The sequence below is a fragment of the Lethenteron reissneri genome, chromosome 14 (genome assembly GCF_015708825.2).
Source record: "Lethenteron reissneri isolate LAM-NWPU_2019-01 chromosome 14, ASM1570882v1, whole genome shotgun sequence".
NCBI lineage: Eukaryota > Metazoa > Chordata > Hyperoartia > Petromyzontiformes > Petromyzontidae > Lethenteron > Lethenteron reissneri.
In genome coordinates, this window is record NC_083792.1 from 9,686,598 (window position 1) to 9,711,395 (window position 24,798).

General features: G+C 48.0%; 1 protein-coding gene across 1 annotated transcript in view; it reads right to left on the reverse strand.

Annotated features, from left to right (window-relative positions):
* The window catches only part of LOC133342373 (neurexin-1-like), a 392,466-nt gene that overhangs the window by 122,738 nt on the left and 244,930 nt on the right, over positions 1 to 24,798 (reverse strand). The window contains 2 exon segments of the mRNA XM_061551493.1: positions 5,530 to 5,556; positions 12,404 to 12,607. Of these exon segments, the coding sequence (XP_061407477.1) occupies positions 5,530 to 5,556; positions 12,404 to 12,607 (231 nt within the window).

Here is a 24,798-nt window from a genome sequence, read left to right on the forward strand (position 1 = left end):
CAATAGGATGAATATGAAACGCTGAAATCGGCATAGATTCAGCTATTGACCTGTCTGACGTATTTCAAATGTTTAGTTTCAGGCTTTAACGTCGCACTCCGTTCATCATTTAATTTGAACATTGTGAGCTGCTGTTGAATGTTGTGGAATTACAAGTGCCAAGCGTTGGGGGCATTCTTCCTGGATTTTGAGGGAAACTCGTTCTTGACGGGAGGGGGAGGGGAGCGGGGGGGGGGGGGGGCTCTACGCTTTTCCTGCCATTTGTTGGGACAGTGCGGACGGAGCCACGGAGTGCTCCTGAAAAGCTGTGTTGTTTTACGGTTGTTCCAACGTTTTAATATACAAACACTGTTTACGAGATCAACCTGAGTGTGATCGCCATTGACCCACCCCTACTTGTTGCGCGTCCGCGATAAGGAGCTTAATAACTCATCGGATTTCTCGAGGAAAAATAAAGATTCTGGTTCTGCCCATACAATTTAGCAAGGTGCCGAGTAAGGAAATAGACTGCGAGTGGAAGAAGCTCTATTCAAGATTATCATGCTGAACGCTGACAGGGTCACACCACGGTAATGTTGCGTGATACGTCACACAAGGTGAGCTGCATATGAGGAGAGGAAGATGAAATGGGGTTTGTTGATGGCAGTCGCAAAACTCTGCATGGCCATCGAGATTGTATGCTTGCTCAGTGGCGCTGTAAACTTTGAACGTTTGAATCCTCTTTGCTGGGTTTCCGTTTGGTTTGGATGTAAGTCTTGCTGATTCTGTCTCATGGCTAAAACGTGCAGTCTCCCTTAAATGTAAAGTGTTTATTTTCGATTACAGCAATTCCGTGGTGTGTGTGTGGATCTGCCTTTTGAAATATTCTTACGATTGTGAGCGTTGAATAATAATATGTACTTTCCTATTAATAGCTGCGTAAAATGCATATACGTATTGTGGAATGAAAAGCACAATATTCATAAAAGGTTAATTTGAATGGACAACATCCCACTGTGAGCAGAAGTGTGTGCACGCACGAGTGCACAAGACACAAATGTGAAACTACTTTCATGATCTCGAGTTCAGAAGAGCTGTAATAAATAAATTAGCATACAACTCTATGGCCAATGATTAATTTTAAAACGTGATTAATTGGTGTTAAGCTGCACTATTTTTGATGTTAAGTTGATATCAAGATAGCTGTAAATGGGTCAACTCAACATACGCTCATCTGATACGAGAGTTGCCAGGTTTAACCAGAGCCCGTGTTTTGGTTCATTAAGTTTACATGCTAAGATGACTTTTAATTACCATTAATTGGACATAATTACCTTATGCAAATCGGGTCAAAATTGTGCCAGGAAAACGGGATATGATAATTTGTGTGATGACATTTACTGTTGCGTAAAATCTATACGAGCTGTGATAGAATCACTTGGCTCCGATGTTATTCGCAAAACGACGTTTTGCGCACAGATGGACCCAACGCCTGGCCAATGCACAGACTGGTGCCGAAACAATTATTATCGGCATTTAATAACGCTCACAAAATGCTGGAAAGTATTTTTGTTTACGCGCCAAGCAGCACTCTTTCCAATCAAGATGTAAACCTTATCCCCGACAAATGAGATCGAGGTAACACTTTCGTCGACAATGTACTTACTTCTTCTTGGTTCTTTCGGTAAAGTCACGTAGAAGGAAAATAATAAAAATAAAACATAATAAACATAATAAAATATAATGTTTAATTTTTACTATTTTATTATTTTCCTTCTACGAGATTTTACCGAAAGAACCAAGAAGATGAATCCCTGCAGTCACGAAAGCTTTAAATCGAAATTTAATGTACTTGTTGAAATGCAACTCAAACAGTGTCAAGATGTCGCGTGGTTTTTTGTTGTTGTTGTTGCAGAAAACCATTTCTGATAAAATTCATTCATGCTCAGTTAATTAAATTCAGTGTCCTTCATTTAAGCAGGCGAAGGTCCATTGAGATTCATGGTATGATTTGTGGTGGACATGCGGATGACATTCCTTAGCTAGACAAGGGGGCATTGCATTATTTGGAAGTGCGCGCGAGGGGAGCAAAGATCCATGGGGCGCCCATGTCTTGTTACCCGGGATGGTCCTATTAAATATATCAATTGTGGGGTGATAGCAAATGGCTTGAACCCCCTGTCAACACTTGGCCGGGCAGCTGCCCAACCCTACCCTCTCTGTTTTTCGCACTCACTTGCATGGCGAGACCTAAAAACATTTAACAAATGAGATTTGGCCTTTGATGCTGGAACAAAGGCCATCCAGTTGCATGGCTAGTGGGAAGTGGCCGACGGTATAGAACACTATAAGTGATGTGTTCCCCCCACCCGCCCCTGCTGACGTATATCTCTCTCTGAACGACAGGCTACTAAAAAAATCTCACCTCAGGGGGTGTTTTGTGCAGGTGACTCAGATACAAACGCAAACTTGCGTGGTTTTTTTTTGTCTTCTTGGTTCTTTCGGTAAAGTCACGTAGAAGGGAAATAATAAAATAATAAAAATTAAAATATATTATTATTTTAATTTATTATATTCTTTTATTATGTTTTATTTTTATTATTTCCCTTCTACATGACTTTACCGAAAGAACCAAGAAGATGAATCCCTGCAGTCACGAAAGCTTTAAATCGAAATGTTTTTTTTGTTGCTTTCAAACCTGGATTTTGGGAGAAAATAAATTCGGCCATTGCTGCGAACGAGGTCAAGAAGGCGGGATGCGTGGCCTCGCAGTGATACGTACATTTTTAGAGCCATGCTGGATACATATGCTGTTTAGTCAGGAAGTGTTCCATTCGTTGTGTAACGATGGTCGGGAATTTCTTTATTTTTTTTAATGATCCATTGACTGCCAACTCCCGTGCACCGACACTAGTGTCCACAATAATGGATCCGCCTTGGGGTAATTTCTCGTAACGAGAATGAATGGATTTTCTGGGTGACCGTACGGTGCGGGTTTTGCATTATTTTCAAGGGTCGAAATAATTGTAGGCGAGTTGCATTTTTTGTTTACGTTTTTGTGTAATGCTGAATCGGTGTGACCATTTCAAATTGCACACAGGAAGGTGACTGTAGCTCGGTTTGGTGGGTAGATTTTTGGGTCGACGGCTGTGTATCAAACCAAATGCCATACGACCGTTTGATAAAAAATATAAATATACGCCTTAGAAGACGGGGGTGTGTGACGCAAATTTGCGTGCGGTTATTATACGTGTGCGAACGCACGCGCCCTGGCAAATCTGCTGTGTAACCTCAATGTGTTTCATTTCATCATACACAGTGTTACATCGGCACTGTACGACATTAGCATGTTTTGCTACAGGCGTGTGTTGGTATATATATGTACAAAATAAGCACGAGCGCACTTTTAAGTGTTGCATTCAACAATAAGGCCGCTATCCTTATGGTGGCCTCTCATTGTGTTTGTGCATTTGCGCTGCTCGTGTTACATTCACAGGGATTATATTGCTCACTGTAATTATATGGGCTTTAATGGCTACAGCATGGTAGAAGCCTATTAGGATAATAAGCAAAGTAAGCATTTGTTGGGTGCAAATAAACAATAGGAGTCAATTTTATAAATGGAATATTTTGACGTATATCCTCATCACCGCTGCCCACGGTTATTAATTTTCTGAGATTAGGGGGATCTTTTTTTTAATATAATTTGTGTCTCCTTTGGATGCCATCAGTTGCTCTTGTAATTTACTTATCTCGTTAACTCAACAACAAAAAAATAATGGGGGTGGAATGAAAAATAAATTAATATAAAACTGCATCGTTCTGCTGGCGATGCAAATGACTGCGAAACTCGCGCTCACTGCCGGGTTTATCGCCCAAACCACAGCCTCCGCTGAGCCGCCCGCGATTAGACGGGAGAGATAATTACCGCTAATTGCCGCGGCTATTAAAACCCGTATAATTTCAGCCTTTCGGTGGTGATACAACTTCGAAATACGTTAACGCTCGATAAAGCTTAAATTGGGATTGCTGTGTTTACAGAGATACGATGGCCCCGCTCCCTCGCCCCAACCCGGTGGTGTCATTGTGATGACTTGGCCAGAATCAGGTAAGGAAAGGGAGGGGGGGGGAGACGTGAATGTTTAATGCATGAGGGTTTCTAAAAAATCGTGCTCGAAAAATGCAGGGTTCGAAATGCTTCATTAGGCCAATAAAACCCGACGCACTGTGTAAGTGCATTAACACTTTTGAAGTTACAATAAAATTATATTAGGTTATAATTAAATGTAATGGTAAACGCTGGCTTGTCTCCTGCTTCGAGCGCGATGCTGGTGTCAGCTTGGAAAATACATTCCCGCGGAGGGAGCTGGTAGGAACGTTGGGTTGCTCGGTCAATGGCCAGGGTCAACGGCGGCGTGGTGTAATCCGCAAATATGCCCGACTGTGAGGGCGGGCACAAGCCGGCGTGAGTAGGTTAAACGTTGAGTTTTATAAGGGCACCACGGGGTGACCAGCCCCCCCCCACCCAGCCCCACCCCACCCAGCCCCTCCCCACCCTCCCCTCTCCACCCTCCCCTCTCCACCCAGCCCCGACCCCTCCCATTTTTGGATGCACGATGGACGGACGGACACAATAATCCCCTGTGGGCTGGTGTAACCAGGAGGTTCCTACCAGTATAACTCGAGAGGTGCAGCTGATGCAGCTGGTGCAGCCATCCACTAACCCCCCCGGAGACGAGCGCTGATTCGGGATTCGTTTGCCGTGGCATCGCAAGGGTCACGTGATGGAAATGCTCATTGCTCTGGCGTCGCTGGCTTTCACTTAATTTAAAGGTGATTTTGTCAATTCCTTCATCAGACGCCGTGTTGTTTCCCCCCACTGGGACAACGAAAGGGGATGATTGCACGGGCCATGCGCGCACCATCCCATTGGGCCGCTTTGCTCGATGTTTTGTTCGAGAAACTTTGACTTAAGATGCTTTTTCATTTGTGTTTTTTTTTATACTCGCTGGTTGCGCGGGCTTTGACTGGCATCTCAGATTGTTCAAACAGTCGGCGGGTGCACTGTGTAATAGCTTCCTCTGAAAACGGCACAGGAGCTGATGTTTTTTTTTACTTAAGCAGCGGTCGGCTCTTTTGTGAATCTGTTTAAGGTTCCATCCGGCACAGTGTGCGAGTTTTGTTTGGAAGTCGTTCATCACGACACGCAAGCACGTTAATGTACACCGCGCCGGTATACATTACCACAATATATTTGCTCCGAATATAGAGCCTGAGACTAAGAGTTATGTTGGAGTGAAATGTAGTTAATGCAGGTGTGACACATCCTATATCAAGAGGCCGGGAATTGCACAGCAAAACAAGCAACATTGTAACAACAAAGCACCACATTCATGGAGTTAAACTTTTGCTTCTTTTTTTTAAAACAACTTAAAATAATATATTTTTAAATTCTTCATTACTGCCCGTGCCCAGTTGATTAACACGGTGTTGTAAAAGTTCACAGACATCGTATGCGGCATATTAAAATGTGAGTGCAAACAAACTTACTGGAGTTACACTTTATCCTGATACAGTCTAGATGGGGGGAGGGCAGGAGGAATGAAAAAAAGATGAAAATTGCATCCTTCAAGGTTACAGCTGCTGGACAACCACAAATCATTAATGCCACCTTCCGGGGACAGACACACGCAACGCTCAATCGGCCATTCCACATCGGCTAATAGCAAATTTTGTCGATTTGTAATTACTCAAATGTTTGTGAGAAATAGTGGACAACATCTGCGGTGCTGCTGCAGGGATGTGTGTCCGGGCTGCTCGATTGTAAAAGGTTCCTTGGCTCGGCATCCAATTCACATTTCTCACTCGCCTTGGTGCAGTTTCACCAACAGTTCTACGTGAGAATTTGTTCCTGGGATTATCATTTTTTTCATACTTAATGTTAATTTAATAACGCGGACTCTGCAAACGTTTACTATTTTGTAGACGGGAGCAGGCTTTGCCAGAACGGTTTCTGAGGGCCGGATTCATTGCTTTGGTTGGAACTTTTAGACGCATTGCGCCCGCAGTGCTTTACCGATGCAAAATGGCCGTGTGCACACATCAGCTCCACATGACATCCTGACCCCACTTGAGAAGTCTTCTTCTTTAAAAATGAATAGGTTTGACTCTACGCCAATAGCCAATGGATATAAATGTTTGAATGCACAAGTTTATTTTTATGCCGAATATGTGTCTATATATTATTAAGCAGCGCCGTTTTCTGGCATCACAGAACTGTAGCACGGAACGCATGGCACTTGTTCGGCCTCGAAAGAAGCGTTAATGTTACGCAATGAAATCAAACAAGATTTTGACGATTAGTCTGTTGTTGATTCAATCCCTAATTTTCCACTTTAAATAATAAATCAGGATTAATTTGTTTTGATTTGCTGCAGCTTGTTCGTCGCGACGTTCACAATATATGAGTTTTAATTGCGCGATCGTGCTTAGGGTAAGATAAAATGGCATACAGCAGGTTAACAATTATCAGACATCTGGCATACATAAGCCAGACAACTAAATTAGAATCGGACGTCACAGAGAAGATTGTAACGACAGCAAACCGCTATGTAAAGGCTTCGGTAATATTGACGAAACGCATTGAGGCTGCTCTCCCCGTGTCATCCTGCAGTAGATTTTCCACGTGGGGTCAGGAGGTCATGGCGCTGGGGTTCGACGTGTGTCGTCAACCGCCGCAGAAAAGTGGGTGTGAAAAGCCAGGTGACGCTCGTGCGCCCAGGGGTGTGGGGTAGCCCATACATTTGTGTGTGCGTGCACTCGTGTATTTGCTCGTGCGTGCGTGTGTGCAATTGTGCGTGTATGCTCATGCGTGCTTGGGTAATTGGGCACGTGCGTGTGCACATAGCGAGCCTTCGACACTTCACGTGACCGCGAAGTGCACCTAGTCTGGCACAAATGATGTGTTGTGCGTGCTCATGTTTTTGTGCTTGTCTTTGCGTAATTGTACCCAGTGAGCCTTCGATACTGCGCATGGCCTCGAAGCGCACCTGGCCTGCCATAACTAATGTGGTGGTGAATCACCGCCACTTTTCTGATGAATGACGACTGTTGTTTTTGTATACAGTATAGTGGTTAGCTGTGGCACAATGGTTGATTGAACTGTGCTATGAACCAGACAACTTGAGTTTTATTCCCAGCCACGGCTAACGTCAGCGTTGAACGTCAGCGTTGAACGATACCCTAACTGATTTTGAGTCTTCCTCTCGGTCAACTCGGCCTTAAACGAATATCTGTCCCAACATCCAAAAGGAGGAATCTCTTGAAAAAATGTTGAGACTCACTGAAACTCCCCTGGATTAACAAAGAGTATTTCAACAATAAAAACTCCTACTGCTCTTAAAATGAGAACCTGATGTGATACGTTAACATCAGGCATAGTTCTGGGCCACACTCTAACTCGGTGTGGAATGATGGTACATGCCCTGCTTATATGTATGCATGTATATTGAACTTCTTTCACACCGTACGTAGCCAACTATGCGAATGGGATGTGCACGGGGAAGGACAACAAACTTAACACAAAAAGCAGTTCTAAAGAAATTAGTTTTTCATCTAGATGATTTCAAAGTGCATAGCTCTTTGTAAATGTTGTGGCTTTGCTCTCCAGTAACGAATTGGCATGATCTGTTTACGTGACAAGCCTTACTAATTGGCTGTGTCGGGTGGTGGCGGGTTTAACGACACATTTATATATTTACGTGATCTAACCAAAAAAAAAACCTGTATTGTGGATGATATTGGTCGCGACAGCCTACGTGTTCAACTGCATAGAGATATTTGCTTCCCCATATCGGACGGAAGAGCTGTTCCATACGGCCGCAGAAGCGAATCTGAAAGTGCACGATGTAGTGACCGATGCAACCCAAGCAGTCTGTTGGGGCTCAATGTGGCATCGCTGCCTTTGTAAGTGGGGACGAGAGAGAGAGAGCACATGGCCTAATGAAGGCCCCACCGGGTGGAGCTGGTTTCCACTACAATGGTTCATTAAATGCAGCCGTTCCGTCGGGACTCTTATTTTGTCAGGGTGCTGCTCTGACCATTTTGACAAGATATTGACTGACTGCTAGTGTTCTGGGAGTGTTCATTTACCCAGTATATATATGTGTCTATTCTCATGTTAGCTTGCACTAGCTCGCCATCTGTGCCCATAAATTAGTCTTGCGCGTGTGTCTGTATACGGTCGCACGCTAAAATTGAACGGTAAATACACGGGAGGTTTGTTATTTGGCGAAGTGAGGCTTTACTCTGGTTCGGTTGGTGGGCTGAGTATTAAATTTAGTTTTTTTTCCAAGACTACTGTTAACAAAGACCTCCAATTGGGCTCGGCAGTCCAATGGCATTCCTTTGTAGAAATTTTTTTCACCTCTTTAGTGCATTCTAGTTCAAGGTTCGGGTTTCTATTTCATTTCCAACCTGAATCATTAAAGGCACTAAGAGGGATTTGTAACAGACAGCACAGTTACTTTCCTGGAAAATCGTTTCCTCGTTTTCAAATATTGTTCACGTTCTGCTTCATCTCCTTTTCCATCACAATTTCTCGTCTTAACCTTAACATAAGTTGGTGCGGTGAATTTTCTAGAATAATTAGCGTCTCTTTATTTTAAGTCGCTTCAAGACACGTACGCTGATTTCCAACCTCTGGAAATGGGTAAACAATCACAAACGTGCACGTGCACATTGATAACCGGTATAGATGCACGATTCGCAATGTCACCGGCCAAAAGCGAATTTGTTTCCGTTAAAAATGCGAATAGCACATTTCATTGGCAAAATTGTGTCCTTCAAAATGCTTTTTGGGCTTAGTTTGTTGTCCTTCCCCCTGCACCTCCGATTAGCGCGGACGGCTGCATAACGGTGCGAAAGAAGTTCAGCATCGAGTACATAGGTGAACGAGCTGCCGAGGATGACCACAGTGAAGTTCCCAACACACGCACGAAATGAAACAACGAAAGATTTCGGGATTGTTTTCAAAGAAGTGTTTTGATAAGCGTCAAAATGTACCGCCGTTTTTTATGTTCTGTGTCAAATTGCACAAACAGTGCCCCTCCCTCCCCCCCATAGATATTACCTCAGTGAGGCAGTGTACTTTGAAAAATACCCATCTTGCCCTCTTTGCTGCCTTCCGCTACGTGGGAACCCTGTTCAATTGTCCGCAATTATCATCGCTGACTTATGGATGCACAACCTGCACAGCGGCAGTGAACGACAATGAAAAATGCACGGTTATGAATTCATAATCTTGCGCGCAAGGATATTATTAAATCATGTTTTTTTTTATTTATTGGGGGGAGGGAATAATTTGAAAGAAGTGTGCATTTGTTTGCAGAGTGTGACATTACAAGCCGGCACGTGCACAAAATAATGAGGGTAAAAAAAAAAACCATGTGCACACGGACAACCCCACGTGCACATTTCTTCGTGACGAGCGTTGAACAAGAGTGACAGATCATGTCGGCAGACAGAGAGCAGACCAGTTTATCCTGTGCTCGCAGACGATAATTCTCCCAAATGCATTCCCTCCTCCATTCCTTCCGCTACCCCCCCACTCCACCCCCACTACGCCGTGCTACTAATGGAACGGGACGAATGAATCGCAGCAAATGCTTTAACCTCTCATCGCTTTCTGCCTTGCAAAGCAGACTCAATAATTAACCCCCCAAAGACTCCCTCTCCGCATATTTAATCTGGCACGCACACGCGCGCATGTCGATTTGCCCCTTATATAATTTATTGAGCTTTAAAGGAGGTTAAAAGAGGACTGGAAATAATGTCCTGCCTCATACGCACGCTGCGATTTATTTATTCATTTACTTTCATTCACGTTTTAAAAAATACTGTAGTTATGAAAAATGCTGTGAAATTTAATAATGAACGAGCTCATTTAAATTAGTGCTGCATCGTGGTAGAGGAAGGATGACTGTCGTGGGCTCGGCTGCTTTGTTTTCAACTCGTGCACCCTAACACGGATCTAAGCGTCTCAACAAAAACCAAATGCAGTATGAATTCTGACCTTTTGCTGCTATTGATTTCCTTCCTACCCACCCTCCTCCCCATTCCTGTCCAATAACCTCCGCTGTGCTATAGAGATCCTTTCAACTTGAATTTTAAATAAATGCGTTTCTGTTCATCAGGATTCCGTGAATTGCTTCACCATATATTTACGTTCGGCCCATCTGCTCGGATAATCCTGCTTTTGACCAGATTTTGTGGATGAGTATCTTAATCAAGCTTTTTTTTTTACATTCACGAGGTATGAGAGCAAAAATAAAAAAGATAATTCAATGTCAATCAATTTAAACTCACTTTACAGTCCGGTCGGTGTAAGTGGGGAAAGGATGAGTGTTTATTTAAAAAAATTATCTGAGCTTGACAGTTACGTAAAACTGATTTATACCATTAAATATTTTATTCCTTGGAGGCACAAATGTTTTTTCTCATTTTAATTGTAAGTTACAAAGTCACATTCAGCCATTACTTTCTTAATGCTTTTCAACATCCCCAAGATGTGAGATGGGAAATATTATTCAGAAGCCCAGCGTGATATACCGAGCCTGTTGTGTTTCAGCTGTTAGCCCTACCATTTAGGCAGGTCCATGCCAGAATGTTAGAATTTTTCTTATAACATAACCTTCCTTTGAATAATGTATGCTCTGTGCGTATTGAAATGTTCAGGCTGTACTCGCTCACTGGTATGTTTTTTGAGTGTAGAATCAGCAAGGGGATTCATGTATACAGTATATGTAGCAACGAGTATCTGTGTGTGGATGTTCGCGTGTAAAAGTGTTTGTGCGTAAGTATCTGCTCTTGCTTAATTTGTGCAATTATACCCCATAGCCAGGCCTGAGGTAGAGCCCTTGAGACACTAACCTTGACGCTAGCATACCCTGACGGTGCTAGTCCAGGTTAGTCCCAATCAATGCAATTAGTAAGTGGGGGGGGGGGGGGGTCTACCTCAGGCCACTGGCTTTAGGAGGGTTAATGAATGTGCACGCTTGATCTAGTCTGGGTTGGAGACTGGCTCAATCCCACCTGTGGCCAATTATGAGACACCAGGCCTTTGGAGGCTTGGTCCCTGTGCACAAGACCTCAGCATAACTGCCACGGGCTAAGCTGTGGGCGCGTGCGCTGGGACCACGTCTCCACTGCGGAGGGTCTCGTGTGGGTTGTTACTCAGCTCCCACCCAGGCTAGCTCAGGGCTTGGGCGGCAGTCCCATGACTGGGGTTTCACAAAGCGAAATTCACTTGGCTTTTCACACGCTGGTCGCAGGCTTTTAGGGCCTTTGAAGGGAAATTGGAAAACTTAGAGAGAGGGAGGGAGGGAACCGGGAGAAAGAGGGGGAGGGCACGGGGGATGAACTAAAATAAAAACACGGTTGAAAATAATTGTATAAGTAGATCGATCTTCAAAACTGAAGGAAGAAAAACCGCTGGATTCATAGCTGTTAGAGCAACAATCATTCGCAACATTGGATAAGTTTTAGTTTAATTCAGCAATCTCAAAGGTATTGGTAAAGTCATACAAAGGCAAATGATATATTGCAGCCACCACTGTAAAGAGGTAAATGGGTTAATACAAAAGAACACTTTACAATCTTATGTAAAAGTGAAAAACTGTGCTTTTCAATTTAAGCAATTCCCCTAATGCTGGATATTTGTATTAATGTTCAGTGTTTATTTTTAGATTTCTAATTATTTTTCATATAATAGTCTGAAATGTATTTGTGTGAGGTTCATGGATTTCGTTTTATATTGATACTTTCAATCTTCATCGTCATTGTCGTCATTACCACAACCATTTCGTCATCATTTATTCATCATCATCATCCTCCTCGTCATCATCAGTCATCATCATCAATCAATAATCGGCTCATTGCTCCCTCCACGCTGCCTGAGGCCAACAACTAATTTCATAATCAGCTTTGCTTTGATCTTAACAGTTTCAAGGTCATTCACAGCCAAACCTGGTTTGAATCACGAGAATAACTTTATATTTTTTTCCGTCACTTCTAGTGTTCCAAGCTGAGTATAACGCTCATCTCTCGCGTTCAGAATATTGATCAACACAGCGAGTCCATTTCTAATAAAATGATCAGCCAAAGTGGCATCTGCTCTGACCTATGATGGAGTTTACTGTTGGACTCTGGGCCTATGTCACGTGACTCATCATCCTGCTCTGCGAAACTGATGAGAAGCTGTCAATTCTGGGTAATAACACGAATTTCTCAAGTGGCTCAAAATGAGTCGTCGAAGGGTTTGCATTTGTTGCAAGCCCCCTGACGTCTTTATAGAAGTGACAGGGGGGGCTCTGCTCTGAGACATCGCCAGCGGAGAGGACAGAAGAAGGCCGGGGGAGGGACGTACCGAGGTTCACGGTGAGCTTGACCTGCCCGGCGTCGAGCTCCAGCCTCAGCGTGTCGGCCGAGTCACGCGACGTCGTGGCCAGCAGCAGCCCGTAGGCGCGCTGAGACATGAAGCGTAGGGACACGTCCTCCGCCTCCGTGTGCATCACCGTCGGCATCACCACCTTGACGAACATGGAGCCGTCGTAGCTCAACACCGTCGCCTCTGAGCCGTGAGTACCGGGGACGCGCGCACACGGAGACAAAGACAAAGAGAGTTCCATATTATAGCCTTGGACAGACTGTTGGGGCAAGTGCTGTTAGGGAGCAACCTATGAATGCCGAGGTAGGTGGCCAGCACCACGCCCGGCCGCTTTTATCTCCCCAGTGGTGATGTTTACACAGTGCACCAGGTACTCATTTGAGACTGAGTCGACATAGTAAAGGCCCAGGAGCGGTTCTTATAATCGTCATTGGTGTTGGCCGTGAGCTGGAATTGAACCCGGATCGCCGGGTTCGTAGCGCAGCGCGCCAGCGGCTACACTACACGCACGCACGCAGGCACAGACGGATACGCACAGACAGACAGACACGGGCAAAACTGTGTTTCAACTATAGTTGTAACGATATCATTTTTCATGATTACATATTAATTTTCGTGATATGACGATTATGTATGATGGGATTATTGCGAACATGTTGACCTGCCTTAATTACTTTTGGTACAATAAATGAAGGCATGAGCACAAGAAAGGAACACATGGTCCATTTACACCACCAGTAAATCACGCATAAAGAGAAATTCCAACGCAAGCCCACATGCAGCTGTGCAAGAGAATGAATGGATTATGCAGGGGTGCCATGATATCATTTTTCACAAAATAATACAATATCAAGTTCAACAGCATGATGATTAATGCGATATCAATTTCCCATGTATTTGTAATTGTATTTCACATTTTTATTTGTGCAGTTTTTTTTTATCTTTGATGTACTTACATCACGAATAAAATGGCTTGAACGTTCTTAAACTGCAGGTCACTCAAACTCGATCCTGTATAATCATTAGAATCTACATCGCTTATAATGTTGCATGCTGTCAGTTTACACCACCCCTGGACCCAGTCCTGGCCCGTGACTGAGAAAGAAACTCGGGGTTGCATAGTTTAAAGCAAAGCACCCTAACCACTGAGCCGCCACTTCACCCCTACCCCAATCGAATGCTCGGTTTTGTTTTAAAAGGCCTCTTGGGGGTGTCCCCTAATGTAGTGTGTGGCGAATAATGTTCGTGCCGTGCATAAAAAGAAAGGCGGAAAAACTGGGGTCTACCGCGCAATACGGGACGACGAAAGTTGCACGAGCAGTTTTTGTTTTGCTTGCCATTACTGACATGGCTGTACCGAATGTGTCACGTAAGCCGGTGTTTTGGATCGTGGCACTTCTGCAAGAGGAAACCAAAAAAAGAGCAGAGCTCCTTGCATGAAATGTTGGATTCGAACTTTTTGCTGATATAACGCAGCGGCGGAGGCTGTTGATGGAGGCGATGTTTGACGGCCTTGTTTTTTTTCTCTCCCTCTGCTCCTCCTGCGCTTCTGCAACTCAATGCCAAAGCAATGCCCCTAACTGAAACATTTTATTTGCAAACCCTGCAACGCAATTACAGCAGAGCGGGTTCCTGTTGGACGGCAGGGGGCGCACAAGTGCCAAAAAGAACGCCCATAAAACCTCGTTAATTCCGCTCCATCACTCGGGGGCCCATTTTAATAATTCATTATGTGGAAGTAAAGTCGATAAATGCCACTTCGAACGTCCAAAACCGTGCTCTAGGTCTCGTAAATCATGCGGCGATATATACACGCTTTAAATCCCAATAATTCCACCGACATTCTGGGGATGTCGCGCCGCAGTCGTGCCAAATTGCGCGACCCGCTTTGCAATGAAGCGTTTTAATTACGAAGCCTGGCTCCGTTACGATTAACTATGAAACGGCTCCAGCTCATTAACGGCCTTTAATTTGTTAACCTTTTCAGTGCTGCTCGCTGCAACAACCACCCTCAGAAATATACAAATTCTGCTTGACTGTAAGTGCGTTTTTTTAAATATGACACTGTGTATTCAATTTGCTTTTTTGAAAATTTTTTGGCGCGTTCCATGTAATCCTATTGACAGATTGGGGGGGAAAATTACGGAAATAAAATTAATATTTACGAATCACAATTTGATCCACACACAGGCACAATGTGGTAGTAAAACAAACGCTGGGTTCTGAATTGTAAAGCGATGTGTGGCACTGATTTCTTTCTCAGTTTGTCACTTAACGCTCATGTTGCTGATTCATTGCAGATTCAACATAGCATACTGGGGTCCCCCCCCCACAACTAACTTGATTTATTTTTTATTTCTAAGTTGATCCTCTTCATTTAAATTGTATTTTCACTGTTTTAGATATTACCCTGATGGATCACAGGCTGCATGTGGTGCCAATGGGTTGGGAGAAAGGGACGAGACATTGAGGCACTTATTTATTTACTGGAAATTGCCGTGCCCCAGGGAAATATCCCGGCAGCTGGTTGTGTTGCTCTCACTGAAAGGGTATGAAGTCGCATCAAGTTGGACCCGTTACCTGTCCCGATTGCACACGAACATAACATTCCGACGAAACACATTCTCTCACTTGGCCATTCTCACACGTGTTCCCGACCCATACGTTCACCCTTGAACGTGAATGTTCTCCACAAGTGCTTTGTGAGTGAGTGTGTGTTTGTGTATGAATGAGGAGCGGCGGTGTAGTGGTTAGACCACTGCGCTATGAGACATTTGGCGTTCCACTCGTGCACATACCGGTGGCGAATATTTGAACTGGCCTTGGGCCTCCCCTAGGTTGACTAAGCCTCAAACGAGTACCGGTGCAGCGTGTAAACGTTAGCAATGAGTGTTGGCCACCTCTTACCTCCTTGTGTGTCATGCCAGCCTTTGTTGGTAATCGTGAAGAGCACTTACCCCAATAGGCTTTTAAAGGCTACACGGGGGATATTTGTCTTTATATATGTGTGTATGTATGTGTAGAGGTGTAATTGCGCATGGCTACGAATGTTGAGGTGTGATTATGCATGGCCACGGATGGCCAACAAACACAAGTGGCGGGGTTACGGCCGTACACAAGGGTGGCGCTCGCACCGACGTCCGCATGTGTATCCCCCACGGGCCCCCCCTCGGGGGCGAGTCCTATAAAAGGTGATGAGCTCGAGGGCTCGAGGTCGGGACTCAGCTTTAACCAGAGAAGACGGAAGACCAGCTAGTGTAGGCCCCAGAGCTCCCCTGGCTCGCTGTCCTTATAAGGGCCGACCAGGGCAAGCCGGTGGCGTGGCCCCGAGAGCCCAGACGAAGCTGGTCTGGTGACTCAGGGAGCCGGGATCCCAGCTTAACCAAGCTGGGACAGATAGCCTCCCCTAGTCCCGTAGTGGAGGAATTGGTATAGGTTAGAGGGGTTAGCTGTCGAGAATCCCTGTAGCCAAGTGACCTGTAATAACTGTGTTGGTGTAATAAATAAGTGTGCCTCCGATCCTGTCGTCAAGCCTCCATATATACTTACTACATCTGGGGTCAAAAGTAAACGTCCAACGATGGACACACGAGGGACGACACGTACCAGGGAGTCGGAGATGGAAGACGCCGCGGCCGAATCACCACCAGAGATGGCCGGGGTCGAATCGGAGCAGCCTGGGCCGAGTACGCCCGCGCCGCTACGACAGGAGGAGGGGGATGCGTCGGCCGAAGGACTCCGGCTGGCCCACTCCCGCCTGGCGGACCTGCTCTACGCCGCGGCCGCCGCGTTGGAGGAAATCACGCGGCTGGGGGCTGGAGGAGCAGCGCGGGTCGACGACGGCAGCCGGCGCGGGGCGACGTTTCCCGCCACCCCGACGCGGCTCGCGGTCAAATTTCCCGCCATATCTACAGTACGAGCGGAGGGCGGGGCCGGCCCGCGTCACGTGTCTGCTGAGCGCCAAGCACAAGCCGTGACATCATCAACGCCGGCCGGCGCGTCAACATCGGAGCGACCGGCGATGCCATGTGCACGGCCCGCCCACACTGTATCATCGGCGGGGAGCGACGGAGAGCGTTCTGCGGCCACGGACGCCGCCTTACAACAGCGTCTGCCGCCTCTTAAAGAATTTGTCGGCGCTGACGGAGACTGGGGCGGCTTCAAGAGGCGGTTCATCGCTCATCAAGAGATGGCGGACTGGTCGGACGCCGAGGCCCTACGCGCGCTGCCAGCGATGCTGGACAACGACGCCCTGGCTACCCTCACCTCGGCGCCGAGGGAAAAGCGCGCCACTCTACACCTGGCATTGCAGCTGCTGTCAGTCGTCTATGGGCCGCCTTCGGACTGCAGGCAGCTGTTCCACGATCGGAGTCGGGGCGCCAACGAGTCACCCCTGGCCTTCCGGACGGCCCTCCTGGCTCTGGCGAAGGCTGCTTTCCCAAGGATGGACGAGGAAGGAGTGGATGCCATGGTGGCTGAGAAGCTGCTGCTACTCGCTGACGAGCTGGACGTCAACGTCCTGGCTCAGGACGACGCGGAGATGTCGTCCCTGCTGGTCGCGCGCCACATCCACGGGGGCTTGCGGTCCCTGCGTCGAAAGGCGGCAAAGGGGGCGGCCAGCCATGCCATGGCGGCTACCGCCCTCCCATCGGAGGAGGTCTGCGGGGTGGAGCGGCGAGGGGAATGGAGAGCGGCGGCACCACAGGCTCGGAATGGACCGAGCCGCCAGGAGCAGCCCAGGACATCGGGGGCGCTCACACGCTGCTACAACTGTGGCCTGCAAGGCCACGTTGCGTCAGGATGCCGGGCTCCCCGTCAGCGCGGGGCGACACCTCGTCAGGACGCCACGCCGTCTCCTCCCAAGCTCCAGCAGAGAAATACGGCGAGTCGCGGCACCTCACACGTTTGGCCCACGCACACATCCGACACACACTCACGCGCTCAACCAAACAGGGCTCCAAATTCCCCGTCCGTCGCGCGCGATTGTTCTATAATGCGGCGAGCGCTCCAACCGGGTCAGTGGTCGGAGCTCGCCCATCGTGTCGTTGCTGCGTCGGCGGGATCATCGGTTGTGGTCGGTCATATTGATGGGGTAGAGGTGCGGATTTTAATTGACACAGGGGCATCGGCGACCATTATATCTGATTTGATTTATAACATCCTTCCCGTTCAAAGTCGTCCCTTGCTCCCTGTTGACGTGCCATGCTATGCTGCTAACGGGGGCTCGCTGGGCATTATTGGGCAAATCCGCGCCACTATCTGCATTGGAGACATTAAATTATCCGGGCCTGTTTTGGTTTCCTCCTCACTCGCGGTTCCGTGCCTGTTGGGGACGGATTTCTTGGCCAAAATGCCCATCCGTATCCTGATTGACCAGGGGTGCATTGAGCTCCCATCGGGCCGACGCGTTACATTTTTGTCTTCCCCCATCACAGAGCGCCGGGCGTTTGCCACCGTGCAGGCGCTCGTGACAAAAACTGTGCGCGTACCTCCGGGGGCTCAGATGCTCGTCCCTCTTAGGTTGCGTCGGCCGTTTAATGAAGGGGTTGCGGATCGGGGGGTCTTGTTGGGACCATCTCGGGCCGGGGTAAATGGACCCGATTTGCTCGCGGCTCAGACCATGGTGAGAGGGGATGGGGACCCCTTCATTGCAGTCCTTAATGTGGGATCGCGAACGGCCGTGGTTCCTCAAGGGACCGTGCTTGCACACGCAACGCCGGTACCCTATGAGGAACCACTCGTGGGTCAGGTATCCACCGATCCTCCGTCGCGACCGCATTCGGACTGTGATGACGGATGGCTGGATGCGCTTTGCGCGGGTTCAGTGGACCTGTCCGACTCGCAGCGCGCGCAGCTGCGAGTTCTCCTGAGCGAATTTGCTGACGTTTTTAGTCAACACAAATTTAATATTGGTTGTACTAAATTGCTGCGACACCATATTGACACGGGTGACAGCGCGCCAATCCGCCAAAATCCCTTTCGGTTGAGTCCCGCCGAAAAGGATCATGTCAAATCGGCTGTTGATGACATGCTAGCCGCCGATATCATTTCCCCTTCCAACAGCCCGTGGGGCGCGCCGATCGTTTTGGTGAAAAAACATGACGGCTCACTGAGATTTTGTGTCGACTTTCGGCGTCTCAACAAAATCTCTGTGGCAGATGCGTACCCGCTTCCTCGGATGGATGAGTCGCTCGACGCCTTGGCCGGTGCGCGATTCTTTTCCACCCTCGATTTGCTATCAGGATTCTGGCAGCTTCCTCTGGATGACGAATCAAAACCTAAGACTGCTTTTCGTACACCGCAAGGTCTCTTCCAATTTAACCGCTTGCCGATGGGTTTACATTCTGCGCCGGCAACTTTTCAGCGGTTAATGGAATTGGTCTTGGCAGGTTTGCAATGGGATTCGTGTTTGATTTACTTAGACGATGTCATCGTCTTTAGCAAATCCTTCGAGGAACACCTCCAGAGGTTGCGTGCTGTTTTTCTCAAAATGCGGGCTGCCAATTTGAAATTTAAACCACAGAAGTGCCATTTACTCCGCGAATCGGTGCGATATTTGGGTCACATTGTTGGGCGCTCGGGGATATCCACTGATCCCGCCAAAACGGAATGCGTCAGCTCCTGGCCGACTCCCACCTCTGTGGGAGAGGTCAGGAGTTTCATTGGGTTCGCGTCGTATTATCGGCGATTTGTGGCTGACTTCGCTACGATTGCGAAACCATTGCATGCCTTGACGTCCAAGGGAGTCAGGTTTCATTGGGGGCCGGAGGAGGAGGCTTCTTTTCGCGCCCTCCGGAATGCTTTGGTGGGGGCTCCGCCGTTGAATTACCCGGATTTTTCACAACCCTTCTTGCTCGATACAGACGCAAGTAACACGGGCATCGGGGGCGTGCTGTCCCAGCTCATTGGGGGCGTAGAGCATGTGGTGGCTTACGGTAGTCGGGTACTGTCTCCAGCCGAACAGCGGTACTGCGTTACCCGTCGGGAATTATTGGCGATTGTTTATTTCATTCAGCAGTACCGCCCGTATCTGTACCGTCGGCGGTTCACCGTCCGTACAGATCATGCGGCCCTACAATACGCCCTGCGGGTTCAACAACCATCGGGCCAGTTGTCTCGATGGTTGGAGATTCTCCAAGACTATGACTTTGTCACCACATATCGTAAGGGTCTCCGCCACACGAACGCTGACGCCCTGTCGCGATTGCCACCCACTTTGGAGTGCGCGTGCCTCTTGGGTTCGGGGCGTTGTAGGTCTCCGAACGTCACCACCGATTCGGTCCTCGTGGCCGCTGCCGATGCGCCTTCGGTTTCGGGTCCTATCGAGCAAGAAGGGAGGGATTCGTTGCTGGGGTTGTCGGTCGCGGAATGGGGTCGCCTCCAAATGGAGGACACCTCCCTCCTCGCTCTGCGCCGTCGCGCCGGGGGGGTTGGCCAGGGAGTGGAAAACGTTGACTCGTGGGGGTTGTTCCAGGGACTTTTAATGCACTGGGATGGTAAAACCCGGCGCCAGCGGCTCGTGGTGCCTGCTGCTTTAAGGGGTAAGGTGGTATGGGCTGTTCATGAGCGGCTTCTGCACTTGGGGGTTCACAAGACCTTTGCCACGCTCCAGCTAGATTTCTTCTGGCCGGGCATGGAAAAGGACGTGGGGGATCTCCTGGGGTCATGCACGCAATGCGCGCAGAGGAAGCCACCTGTTAGGGGGTCCAACCCTCCGCTGCAGTCCATAAAAGTTTCCCGGGTTAACGAGCTCGTCGCTCTGGACATACTTGGCCCATTTCCCGCTACACCCAGGGGCAATAGGTATTTACTAACGGGGGTTGAATACTTCACGAGATGGCCTATGGCCTGGCCCCTGGCGAACCAGTCGGCAGCAGCCATCGCGGAGGCCTTTGTCCAGGGCTATGTCCTCGACAAGGGTGCTCCGGAACGGCTGCTTACTGACCAGGGTAGGAATTTTTCTGGTAAACTCCTACGTGAGGTGTGCGACCTCTTGGGTACGGAGAAGGTTCGGACCTCTCCGTATCACCCACAAACTGACGGGATGGTGGAACGGCTGCATCGGACCATCACGTCCATGCTGTCCCAGCAGGTGTCGGTATCCCAGACGGATTGGGACCTCCGCATAGCCGGTGTGTTGCAGGCCTACAGAATGGCTCCCCATGCGGCCACCGGATTTTCCCCTTTCTTTTTAATGTATGGGCGCGAAGTTAACCCCCCTGTGGCGACCCAGCTGAAGCTCTCGGCGCTCCAGGCGAAGTCTAATTTGTCCGAACACGTTAAATTTAACATCGCTCAATTGTCTGAGGCGCGGGAAGCGGCCGTGCAAAATTCTGAACTCCGCCAGAAGGCGAACGAGAGGCTTCGGTTGGGGCGGGTGCAGGTGGTCAAATGGAAACCAGGGGACAGGGCGTGGTTGCACTGTCCCCAGGTGCCGCTGGCAACCTCGTCAAAATTGGTACGGCCGTGGCGGGGGCCAGTGGAGGTCGTACAGGTCTTGCGGCCGCAATGTGTTCGCGTCAAATGGGGGAGGCGCCGGTGGTATGTGCACCCCTCAAGGTTGAAACCATTCATCGCGCCGCCCCATGGTTCACACACACACACGCATGGCCAAACGTGTGAGGGTTCCGCCGACTCCCCGACGTCGCTGCACTCGCCTAACCCGACATCAACTGTTCCGTCCCCAGGCGCAACAGGAGTGACGGGTCCACACCCACCAACCCCTCCCGGAGGGGTCGGGGGTCACTCGGCAGCGACGCCTGACTCTCTTGCACCAAGACCGTCAACAACCGTCACTGAGCGTGCCAGGACGGGCCCTTGTGACGGGCCCGCCGCGAGAACGCGCGCCAAAACGCGCAGACTATTGTGAGGTCGGCCGTTGGGGGGCCTTGCGGACAATGGGAGGGGTGGCGTCCGGAGTGTGTGTATATATGTTGGTTTTGGGGTATTTATTCGGGGGGGGGGTGCGTCGGGTTATTTTTTTTCTCTCTCTCTCTCTCTTCCTGTTGTTGTTCTTGTTAAGGTTCTCTTGTTCTTGTTAAAAATTACGCGAGGCACACACACGGGGTTTTCGTGAGGGATGCACCTTTATTCTGATTTTTTTTGCAGCCAGGGACGGCTGCGAGCTGTACAGGGGGGGTGATGTAGAGGTGTAATTGCGCATGGCTACGAATGTTGAGGTGTGATTATGCATGGCCACGGATGGCCAACAAACACAAGGGGCGGGGTTACGGCCGTACACAAGGGTGGCGCTCGCACCGACGTCCGCATGTGTATCCCCCACGGGCCCCCCCTCGGGGGCGAGTCCTATAAAAGGTGATGAGCTCGAGGGCTCGAGGTCGGGACTCAGCTTTAACCAGAGAAGACGGAAGACCAGCTAGTGTAGGCCCCAGAGCTCCCCTGGCTCGCTGTCCTTATAAGGGCCGACCAGGGCAAGCCGTTGGCGTGGCCCCGAGAGCCCAGACGAAGCTGGTCTGGTGACTCAGGGAGCCGGGATCCCAGCTTAACCAAGCTGGGACAGATAGCCTCCCCTAGTCCCGTAGTGGAGGAATTGGTATAGGTTAGAGGGGTTAGCTGTCGAGAATCCCTGTAGCCAAGTGACCTGTAATAACTGTGTTGGTGTAATAAATAAGTGTGCCTCCGATCCTGTCGTCAAGCCTCCATATATACTTACTACATATGCATGCATGCGTGCCCTCATTTGGATTACAGAACTGCTGGGTGTCACACAAATCTACGGGCACGAATTCACGGACACAATTACAGTGTCCCTAGTTAATGTTTGCGAGCACTTATTTCGGGCCACCGTAAAACACGTGGGGCTAGTTGGTTGGTAGGATCGCCCTGCGGTCACCTTGACAGCGACAGTTTTGATCGTCCCCATGAGCACACCGCCGCAGCAGTTGCTCACTTTAGGCTGAGCTGACCTACGGAAATTCGACGTGAAGTTCTTGTTCCAATTTCCTTCACCCACCGCCAGTTATTCGACCCGGGTCGCTGTGATTTTGTAACGTCGTCTGCTCACTCCCGTGATGCCACGCTCAAATATATCAAGACAAAGGTCCCCCCATGAAGCCTTCAACAAGCGGTTGGGGCACGTGCTGTTAGCAAGCTCCCATGCAGGCCGGCACGGCACACAAGGGTGTGGGTGGCTAACACCACGCCCTTTGTCCCTCCAGTGCTGATGTTTACACATACTTACCGGGTACTAATTTAAGGCCGAGACAAGCTAGGGGATGCCCAGAATTGGTGTAGATGTTTAAAATATATATATATATGTAAATACACACTCACTGCACATGCGCACGTTTTTTTCTGGTTGCAGTGGATGCTGATTGTTTGCAGCATCGTCTTCTGCATCCGCTGGCCTTCATTTGCCGCTTCCTTCATCTCATAATGATCTGTTGAATTCCTCCCGACTTGAGCACTGCTCGAGTGTCACGGAGCCTTTGCTCCTTTATTGATATTGATTGCTGCCCCGCAGAAGCGGAATATTGCATTGCTCGTGCTTCAAGCTGTATTTACATGAACACATTTTGGCAAAAAAAAAAATCGTAAAAATACAATTTGGCACCAGCTGCTTTAATTGGATCTCTAAATAAACTGGAGCTGCACACGTTGTAGATATTTACTGCAACGGTGCCCGATCAAAATTATTTATCGTCGCCGGCGTTGTGCTGCAGTGTGCGATGAGCGGGGGGGGGGGGGGGGAACCTCCCGATATTTTCTAACTGCATCATTGAATTAAAAACTTTCGGAAATGCACAATACTTGCCGGAGCTCTTACAAACGCAGAGGTGTGCAAGCTCACGTCTGTGAGTGGACGCACACAAGAGGGGGGGAGGAGGTGGTGGTGGTGGTGGAAATAGCTTTGAGGATTTGTCCTCGGCTTTTAAGATGAGCGCAGGTGGCTTGCAGGACCGAGCGAGGGGTTTGGTTCATGCGATGGAGGTGCGATTTGTGCTGCCACACCGCAACAGAAGGGAAGAGCAAAATTAATTAAATTGACGTGCGAGGGAGAGCCGGGTCCCTGCAGGCTAAAGCCCTCCTCCTCCCCAACCCGTGTGCCTAACCCTTATTACCATCAAGCTTTAAAGGCACTCGCGTTGACTCCGCAGTGACGGGATTAGTGATGAGGGGGGGGGGGGGGGTCTGCTCCACTAGCGATGGAGAGCTGGGGAGCGGCGGGCGGATGAGTGAAAACAAAAACCTGGAGCGAGATTCGGGTCTCTCCAAAGGTATTGCTCACACTCCATATTCCTTCCCAACACTCGTGTTTAGTGGTCTTGCCTTGAATTTTTTTTTACTCAAATGAAAAACTAAAAAAATTGTATGTAACGCTTCAGCACTTGCATATAATCCCAAACTATCATGCTGAAGCTGTCAGATAATTATTTTAGCAAACATTATTAGAGAAAGTTTTAATGGACGGTATGTTCGGTGTCTCTGTCGAAATAACCTCAAACTTAAAAATGTTCAGTGTCACAAATAGGTATTGAAATATTAATATTCTGCAGTCGAATACGTATTTTTAGAAAATGTATGATTGGTAAAAATGAACATATGCGAGGTGGTAGGAAATTAAATTAATAATTTTACTGACGAATCCAGTAAAGCCTCAAGAGAAAAGGCTGAGACAGAAACAAGACGAGAATATGGCGATCTGAAGTTGGTATTGTAACATTATTTTTCAACCTGTGGTGAGAGGAAATGCATGATTGCTCAACTAAGCACATATTTATTTGAAGGCTTACTCTCCAAATATTGTTTACATAAAACAATACAAAAATATGCACTCATATTATGAAACTGTATTTGGTGTATTATTAGAATTAATTTTTATCTTAGGACCTCTCAAATCACATTACTCAACCCAATATTCTACACAACCAATATGGCCCACCTTTCCATGTTTACCAATCATCTGCAGTTGAATGCACATTTCATGAATCCGATGATTGGTACAAGTGATGTGGTGCAACTAATCTGTCTGTCATTGATCAATGCAGGAAAGCCTCACTGCATCTCAAAACATTTTTCAGGGGCATCTTAAATTTTGACATTTTTGCCTATTTTCTTTTTAAAACGGTGATTTATATGTGAGAGGAAACCATAAATACCCGGAGAAAACCCCACGCACAAGACAAGATGCCAATTAAAGTTTCACAAAGACACGATTGCAATTTGACAAGAGTAACATCAATATGTTTTTATACTTAAAATGTAAGTGTCACAAATATAATCTTTAAGGTATGTGCGGTTAAGTATCACACATTAAACTTCTATATTCGTGATACACATTCTGAAGTTTGAGTGTATTTTAAAAGGAGGCAATTAACACATTCCTGCGGAGGGAGCTGGTAGGAACGTTGGGT